The sequence below is a fragment of the Clinocottus analis genome, unplaced genomic scaffold (genome assembly GCF_023055335.1).
Source record: "Clinocottus analis isolate CAN_PGR_092001 unplaced genomic scaffold, fCliAna1.0.p SCAF_12, whole genome shotgun sequence".
NCBI classification, from domain to species: domain Eukaryota; kingdom Metazoa; phylum Chordata; class Actinopteri; order Perciformes; family Cottidae; genus Clinocottus; species Clinocottus analis.
The window spans coordinates 5,905,355-5,915,131 of NW_027175843.1; the positions used below are offsets into that span (position 1 = coordinate 5,905,355).

Genomic DNA, 9,777 nt, shown 5'->3' on the forward strand with positions numbered 1-9,777 from the left:
ATAAATTGTAGTAAACTCAGGTCTCCATACAGAGTTACACTTGTTGTACTCCCATGGCTTCATTTTGCCAAAGTCACCATCTGGCATGAAGTCAAGTCTGACATGAAGTCAAGTCTCCTTCACTTTGCTACTAAGCAGAGCGCATTAACATGTATACATTTACTTTGCAAACTAAATGGCATAAAATGACACAATAATACAGATCCATTATGACTGCAGAAATAAACACGACATATATTTATTTATGTACATCTTGCAACTAAAAATTGGTTGGCACAATTGTGTTTAAAGTTGAGACGAGCTTGAAACAATATTTGGTCCCATCAAGCCTGAACGAAACTAAAAGCAAATGTTCTGCTCACTGAATGGCATTCAGAGCTGAGACTGAAGAGGCCACCCAAAAAGCTGCAGTTTCTGGAAGGTGTATTTTTCTATTTGGGACAGATCCCGGCTCGCGGTTTCCTCCTGACTCCAGTATGTATGCTAAGCTAAGCTAACCATATCCTACACTACTCATCTCACTCAGAAATAAAGCCAATAAGCACATTTCCCCACGGAGCTAATAACTCCTGGATATATTTGAAGGTAAGTTTTTCGACGCATTATTCACTTCATGTGTTTTACAGTTAATAAAACAAACCGTGTACCATTTCATTACACAGAGATTTTACGAGTCAGAATGTTGGCCGACAATAATGAGTGAAGAGATGGTTGTCAGGAAACGGATGGCTTCCCTTTGGCAACTCTTGGTCAACATTATGTCAGCCTTCTTAAAAGCAGAAAAAGCTGTGGTGTTTCTTTAGGAAACATTTGGCTCTAGGGTTACAAATAATAGTACAAATATGAAATATTTCTAAACATGAAAGATGAGAAATAGTGGCATTGTGCACTTGATTTAAATCTTAATCGCTTAAACATTCATAATACTGTATAATGTACATATGTAAAATGTATGAAAAAAAAACACATAATAATGTTTAATGCACCTTAGACTGGTGTGTCTGTTCAAGTGTGTTTGGTTTCATTACTTACAGAAATATTACTAATACTAGCAACAACTCGTCTGATTGTATAAAAGTTTATAAAAAAATGACTCTACTTCTCTCTTGATGTAGTCCCTCAGTAAAGATTGTAAACATGAGTTAATGGTCTCAATCTCTAGTTTCAAGTCTTCTTCAATGCAGCATGATGTTTATTTAGTAAATGATGCTCCATTTAGAGTCAAACAGACCATAAAGCAGGGTATGCTTTCGGGCGGGGCTACAAGGTGATTGACAGGTCTCTGCCAGGGTGTTGTCCTGTCTGGGAGTTGCTTGTGTTTCCGTCTTAGAATGATTATAGAAGTTTTGTTGTTAAATACAGGGGAAGTATGGTATGATTTTCACTTGACTCAAAACCTGAGAACAGGTTGAGCCCTTTCACAGCAGGATTTCAGTTCATTGAAGTTAATTGTGATATTTTAGTTTACTAAAAATGTCTTATTATGTGTTCGGTTGTACTGTGCTCCACCCTCTCAAGTCACTTCTGGTGTGAATTAATGTAGCATGTGTATGTGTTTATTCCTGTCAACCTATTTTTGTCATTTAGTCTCACATTGCCGGTTGACGGACGGATTGTAGTTTTTTCGCACTTTTAAAACAATTGCGTAACACCTTTGTTTGCTGCAGTGTCTTGGGTTGAAGGGCATCACTCAAACTTCAGTGAGTACTGGTTTTGTTAAAGCCTCGTATTATACACGAAAAAAAAAAACAGTCGCCCTGTTTCCATCAGTAAAAAAAAAGAAAAAAGAGCTGTGGTTGTTTTGTGCTTAACGGTGTGGTTAAGTCCTCCCTAAGTTATTTAGTACTACACTTTACAGTCACATTTTTACTCATTCCAGAAACATATTCATTTTGAGTAATTATATTGCAATTAGAAAGAAAAAAACATCTCAGCCTTTAATTTGTTTTCTTCCATTTCACTCAACACTGCTTCTTGAACTTTGTTTCTTGAAATGTTCTCCCTTCATTATTTTGAAAAAGAAATCTGTCTTCAGGTAATAATTATACGTGTACGCAGTAAAACATCAGGCACGAACTTCATTCAAATTCTTCTCTAAAACTTAAAGGGACGATCGATCGCTCATATATATTCTGTTTGCTGACGTTTAAGTGTTTTGAAAGCTCAGTGCTTACTGGAGAAGTAACAGCCTCCCACAGATAGGTGCTGATGGTAGTGGAGGGGAAAATATTCAGATAACAAATCCCAAATGTCACACAGCTCGGGTGGAGTCTGGCAAACCATCCGCTGAGGATTTGAGGATGCTTATTGTTAAACAAGTTTTTTTTTAGGCCATGCTATTTAAATTATAGCCCAGATCATCAGGATGAATTGGAAACTTTGTAAGAATCCCATAACTGGTCGCAGACACAGCTGATGGCCATTCGCAATATAATTTCAAAGTAATACCCCCGGAACACCAAATCCCACAGATCTGATATACAACATAGCCTCTTATGAGTCAATAAAAAGTGTGCTGTAGGCATCTTTCAGGCCTTCTCCAGGCTGTGATTGTAGATGTGATAAACTGCAAAGTTTTTTTTAGGGTTTTTTTGATCAACATGTGGCTAAAAGCTCTGGAGTATTTCCAGTACTTGGACCATGCGCCAAGATTTACCCTCGGTACAGTTCTGGACTAAAAATGTATTGAAGAAATAATATGTCTGGAGAAAGAGATGGGAGAACCAGCAGAGGAACAAAGCAATCCTCTGCTGTGGACGGGTGGCAGCAGATAAAAGTATTTTAGACAACAGAAAATTGCAATGTGTTATTATTACGAATGTTAGGCCATCATTAAGTGTCACTTTCCGTGTTATTTAATGTCATGTTGTTAGGTAGACCAGCAACTTATGCCCCTCATATCTCTTGCACCTCTTTCATTTATTCCAAACATGCTGCTTTTAGTACATCTGTAAATGTAAGGGCCCTCATGTGCAGCAGAATTTATTCATGACAATATTCAAATGCTTTTATGAGCCACTGTATTAGTTTTTCACTTATAATACAGTAAGTAGTATAGTACTTTCGACCCGATTTTTACAAGTGGTTCTAAGTACTGTACATGAGGACATATGTTAAATGTAAACATAGCTTTCCTGTTCATAAGGAAACACCATCTTTAAGGTGAGGCCTTACTTATTTACTTACAGAAGAAAAGTTATGAACAAAAACAGCGCAGCAAAAGATGCCATGTTACACTTTGTAACACTGAAACGAGATTGTTCTCTTTGACGCGCCTAATTATGTCCTCAGGATGCTCAGTATTTGATTAAAAGCAGCTGCTTGAGAGTTTGTGTGAGCAAGAACCGGCCAGACGTTCACTTCGACGCGGACAGTTATGACACCAAAGTAGCTGAGTGCTTACAAACATGATGATCTGCTCACCATGTCTGTCCAAATGTACAGATATGTTTACATGTATCTTTCAATTTTTTAGACAGTCTTTTAAAATCCAACTATAATGCCATTAAATAAAATGCATCACCTGGGTTTGACGTGATGTCATAATGGTGTGAGCTCTAAGATAGTCTGGTAGCCTACGGGCAATTGCTGCATGTCTTTGGTACAGAAGAACCAATTACAAATCCTTTCCAAAAATAGATACTTCATTCTACAATCCAACATTTTTTTATTTTTACAAGATTCAGGCGTGACAGTTTTATATGCACTTGAGGATTGTTGCTCATTTGGGTGGAAAACAAGTAGCTGCAGAAGAACTTTGGCAAGGTCCGCAACCTATTGTGTGGTTGAAATTATTGTCTGTATTTGTGAAGGAAGGGCCAACTCCTCGGCTTGGCGTGAACACTGACCAAAATGCTGGTTTTCTTCACCAAAATCTGACTCAACATCCGATTTTTCTTAAATGAACACTGATGACAAAAGTTTCTTTGAAGGTCCCTTTTATGATGCACATGCAGGCACACAAGTGTGTATGGAGGGTATGGGAACAAAACAAATCTTCTGAAGTAATTAAAAAAGCGGCTTAAAGTCTGGTTCAGTTTAAAGTGGCTCCGATGACTGAGAGATGCGGCCCACAAACAACACTGAGAAGTATAACCTCGAGGGTGTGCGTCATGGGAGATCACAATACTATATGAATAAGCAGGAGATTGCTCCTGCTTAGATCTGAGATAGCGAGCTTAGGAGAAATATGTTTTCAGATTAAAAAAAATAATAAATCCATGTTTGAGCCACAATAAACAACTTTTTATTGAAGGCCCTTCATACTAAAAGGGCTTTCAATCAAGTTTGGAGGAGCTCTGTAAAAAAATGTGGTGATGTCACCAAGCTATGTACTCAGAAACAATTTTTACACTGACTTGTAATATTCTAAGTTTTAACCTTATAAGCAACTCTGAAAAAAACAACGTGGCAACATCCATAATCCAAGATGGCAACGGCAAAAGTGACAGTCCACAAACCAATGGGAGACATCTTGATGACAATGTCCACTTCTTATCTACAGGTATAGTTAGCGTTAGCTTCCATTTATCTCCAGATTTGTAGGTGTGGTCCTCTAAGCATACGCATGCTTAAATCTTGCAAAGACAATGGGCCACTGAACCTTTTCTTCATTTTGTTCCTACCCTAGAGGATTACTGCTGCTGCTGGGCAGGGGTGAACCCACATCTAAGCGTCGGAGGAAATTCCCTCTAAACTTTTTCCTCCCACAGTCTGATTTCTAAACCATCTATTTGTCAGTGCTGCCAAGGATACATGGAAGCAGTGTGTCAGTGAGTCAGCAGCACATGACTGAATCATCTGTTGGAGAAGTGTAGCTCAACAAAGTAAATCATTTCCACTCAGTTGTACTAAGTTTAAATTAAACAACTAGTTTCCTCTTGATAAAAAAAACAACAGCTGCTAACTAATTATGTGTTCATGTGATTATCACTGACTTACTGTGAATTGTGAGTGCTTTGTCTTTTATGAAGCTGACATGATATCATGATGGCATAAAGAGCAATGAGTCATGTGAGTAGAATGTGTGACGCACTCGCATATACTTTGTAACTTTGGAAAAAAAAGAAATCTCAATTCATGAATATTTTGTTTATATCTTCTGTCTGAGCGGGCGAGTGCTAGCCATAGGTAACATTGAGTCATGATCACAGTGGCTGCTTTTTAGCAAAATTAACAGTCTCAGTGAAAAGTATCTTAGCATGAGGCTGTAAAGCACACGGACCTCTCTGACTGAAAGGTTCCAGCTGTGTGCTTTGTTGTGCCTGTAACCCCACCCAACAGTGATGTCACAAGGTGTAGCATACATTTCTACATCATTGAAGCAAGGTGAGTACACCTGAATCACTAGTGTGTAGTCTTTAAAGTTCAGGTGCATTTGTATTTACTTTTCTTAGTTTTTTTAAATGATCCTGTAGCTTCCCAGTGGTGTTCCTTATGCATTTAAATACAAACATTCAAATGTATCCACGGCCAGTGTGTTTTACCAACGATAACTTAGACAGTGTTTAGAGCTCCCTGTTTGGCGAAGCAGACAGGAACCAAAAAAGTGCTGTCTGGATACCGCGTGACTTCCGAAAGTCACAACTGGGCACAAACTAGTTACAAACTAATAAATGGAGTCAGCGAAAGAACAACAACTCCTATGTCCTGCGAGGTAAAATCACTATTTTTGACAATAGAGTCTTGTGGCTTTGAATAGAGCAATTGCCTGTTAGAAAGGCCTGTTCAAATGTTTTAAATATAGTATACACTTAAAGTCAATGCTCCTATCCACAGCCACTTTAGCTTGGAGTCAGACAGCACTTTCTGAATAAGTATTGAAGCCATTTTATTGCTAACTTCAAGCCAAAAGACTCCATTGACAAAAGCAGTATTTTACCTTGCAAAACACAGAAATACACATAAAATTCTACCTCTAATATTGATTAACTCTTCAGTTATTTCCAAACAAAGCAAGTTTGTTTGCATTCATTTGATAAACTTCATCTTTGCTTTTGGATAAAGGTTGAGTGGTCATTTCAATCTGAAAATACGCAAAACTATTAATAAAAAGATGTTAGATAGACTACTTAAACAAGTCGGCAGTAATAGTCCACAGCCTTACTAGCTTTGTGACGCTGTGCCTACATATAGCTAAATGCTAACACCAGCATGCTAGAGGGATTAAATGTGAGAATAGAAAATCATAATTTGCCCACAAGTGGGGACGTATCCACCAAATCTAACAAAACAGGAGAAAAACTGTAATACCCAACTGAAATATATGATGTAAAAGGTTGATGGTTTAACAAAATAACATTAAGCGTAATTTAATATAGTACAAATATATTTTATTGGATAATAGGGTCAGAATTTAAATTATTTTTAGGCTGTAGATAATTTCAAGTATTGTATGACTCAATACTATTTATGTTTTATTGATTCCATCTGCCAAAGATTATACATGCAGCATGACATTAAGTTAAAAAAGAAAAGAAAATCCATCCTGAAGCCGGGAGCATCAAAAGTATGGTTTCTTTTGGTTTGTTGAGAAACAGATGCGCATCGAAAAGAAATAAAACAAATATACAGGATCTTTTTAACATACCCTAGTCTGTCGTCCTCCTTCTTCCTCAGGTCAAAATCTCTCTGGACGACTTCCCAAACATGCTTGGCCTCCTCATCCGTGAGCTTGGAGAGATCCAGCTTCCTGCCTGTTGTGGTGGTGGCAAGCATAGTAGCAAACCTGATGCCTGGGTGCTGGCAGGCCGTTTTGTGCGTGGCTACATTTGGGTGAGAAAAAAAAAAAGATAAATTATCATCTACATGAGGAGGATTTGAATGGAAATATTTAAGATGAACTGCAGTGAAAACATGACCAAATATAAAAATCGGTAATGTAAATCGAGGTCACTTGTATTTTCTTTTTCAAAGAAACAACCAGTGTTGCACTGCCCGACAATGTTATGCGACATGGGTGAAGATTACAACTTGACACGAGTGTTAATCAATTGGTCAGGTTTGTTGTGTCACGTTCATGGTACAAATATGTGTGAAGAATGGTTGGGAACACATTTCTTGCACACATCGGTGGGAGAGTAGGGAATGTATTTGACACACAGCTTTCTGAGCTGTAAGGTCCCACTGACCTTTGAACTCTTCAACATTACAGAAAGATGATTTACCAACCTTTAATCACATGTTAACCATTAAAAAAAGAGCCTGTTTACATACATTGCTTATTCCTCTCAAGTTATTCCTCTCGCCCGTCCTGTCTTGTAATACCACTTGTACCTCAGTAGGTTGAATCTGTCCTCAGTCCAACATGACATGACAAGGCTGCCCCAATGGCTTGTCAACAATACATCCATAGTCTGTGTGCATTTTGATAGTGTGTTTATTGGATTCAATCCAAAGTGGCAGAAACAAAAAAGTCCTAAATCCAAAAGGAGTTGGATGAAAAAACGTTATTTTCTCGTTTCAACAACATAAAATGAAATGCAAACAATCAAACTATCAAAGTGTATATGGAGCTTACAGGCCCGGTCAGTGTCACAGTAAACACAAAGCACAAGGAACTATGAACTATAGGCCGAAGCCACACATGAAGATTATAACATAGTGGTGTTACTTTAAACAGTTCTCAGATTTCCAACAGTTTGGTTGAATTGATGTATTCTCGTCCTGCTGTTAGCTAATTAGTAGCTGGCTGTTGATATAAATCGATACTTTAAATTTATATTGTACGGCTTCCAAGATATTATTGCACACTTGCAGGTGTTCGCAAAACAACTTAAGCGTTAAAATTAGGTATTAAATAAGCAGCTCATGCTGTCGTGTTTTGGCAGTGTATCTTCTGATACTTTTGACTAACGTCTATATGAAATAGCTTTCTTGTGTTTGCTTGTCATGTGCCAATGCCCGAGTCTTACTTTTTCGAGTGAAAACAACTGCAAGTCTTTTTTAGGCTGCTGTTTTCTCCAAACAAAACAGACCAGAATAATAGAACTGATCAAGGGTCAGTGATTGGAGCTTAAACCCTCTCCACCACATGCCTCCGTCCTGTGATCGGCAGAAGGTCTGGCACAGTTCAACCATCACATCGCTGAGGGACTTGAATCAAGTCTGTGTTAAACGGAGCTTGCCCAAATCATTTCACATGGTCCAGGTTCACAATGTCTTGGTTTCAGAAGGTGACTCAAATCCAGCTGACAAGTGAGACGTACACATGTACAAACACATCTTCTCACGCACAAACACGCAACAGTCTGTACCACCGAGCTTATACATAATTAGAAAAGGAATGCTCAGGATCATCACATAATTGTCTTGTTTACTACAAGCCTTATCAAAAAACCTCAGATGACTGGGGAGCCTAATCTAATTTCTGCTCATGCAACATGGGCAAGATTGGTAAAAACAATCATGCAAGTGTAACGCAGAAACAAGTCACGTCTAAATGGTCGACCCTGAGTAAAACATTTTTCTCGTCCAGCTATATGAAATAGTGCTTACAACTTTCCCACAGCCAAAGTCTTACACTTGAACAGCCAAGCAGTACACAACAGGTATTTGCTTAGCGGGTGTGAGCAACTCTGTATCTTACTTGTTGCATTAAGGGATCATAAAAAAAAAAAAAAAGCACTTTCGAATTGTGTTATTTGCTTTTCATAAATGTTTCACACAGTATTTTTCTTAACTGTAAAGCGTGCTGTCTCCAAATAATTTTCCTTGCATTAAATCCCCTTGCTGTCACACAACTCAAGCAGGTGCACAGCTGAAGGACTCCTTGTGTTTGCAAAAGGAAGGGTTGGCTTGATAACAGGTGCGGAGATACAAACCTGGAAGAGTTTAACCAGCAAAAGAACAAAAAGCTTACATTTCTTTCCTTATTCCATTCTAAACCACTTTACATTCTCTTATATGGACTTTTAAATGTGGCTATCTTGGGTTCCTGTTTAAGAAAGTTGACAAAAGCTGGCTGGCGTTTGCTTTAAAAGCTACTAATTTACATAAATTGCACTTCTAATAACATGCCGGACCCCTTTTGGAAATGACTTTGGTCATGTAACAACATGTAATGAGCACACTGTTCCACACTGACAGCATAATTAGCATATATCTAAAAAGAAAAGAACCAACAGCAGGTTTCATACCAATAATACATTACATGTAGGCATTAACATCATGTCTTTTCTTCTCCAAACATCATACATGTAAATATGTCTTACCTTGGTGTTGACAGAGAAACCCCGCGGGCAGTATTTCCCCTGAAGGCAGACCAGGCTGACTGCAGGGCAAACTAAGTAGCAGACAGCAATGCTAATCACATGTCCAGTTAACCAGGAGGGAGACAAGCCTCCTCTCCGCCTTCCTTGACTTTACTTCAAACGGTCTGGCTGTGTGCTTTGCCCCCTCCTGGCCTCATTGACGGCGGTATCAAATACATCGTGACTGTTATTCTTGATCAACAATAATGTTGGGAAATGACTGATAAATGGTAAAACAACCGGCTTGGAAGCAATTATTTGTGGCATTTCTCTGCTTGGACAGTATTCAAGTGTGCAGTGATCATGAGATTTTGTTTAGGCCAGTTGGGCGCAGGTCCGCAGTCACATGGGGTCTCATGGATCCTACAGTATGACATAAGAGAGAGTCAGACATAAGAGCAATTAAGAGAAAGTGAGACTTCTTTATTAATACCAAGATTTGTGTCTGGTAGGAAAATTATTGGGAAGTCATCTAATGTGTAATGATAAAACAGCAGCAGGGGAAAGCAGTTTTATGTCTGTAAAT

The 9,777-nt window shown here is 38.4% G+C and overlaps 1 protein-coding gene across 2 annotated transcripts in view; it reads right to left on the reverse strand.

Moving 5' to 3' along the window:
* The window catches only part of mlphb (melanophilin b), a 33,328-nt gene extending 24,071 nt beyond the window's left edge, over positions 1 to 9,257 (reverse strand). For both annotated transcript variants that reach the window (XM_068572764.1, XM_068572763.1), the window contains exons 1-2: positions 9,213 to 9,257; positions 6,590 to 6,764 (exon numbers count right to left, since the gene is read on the reverse strand). In XM_068572764.1, coding sequence (XP_068428865.1) covers positions 6,590 to 6,717 — 128 coding nt within the window. In that variant the 5' untranslated portion in view covers positions 6,718 to 6,764; positions 9,213 to 9,257. The remainder of the gene's footprint in view (positions 1 to 6,589; positions 6,765 to 9,212) is intronic.
* Positions 9,258 to 9,777: the final 520 nt, after the last annotated feature.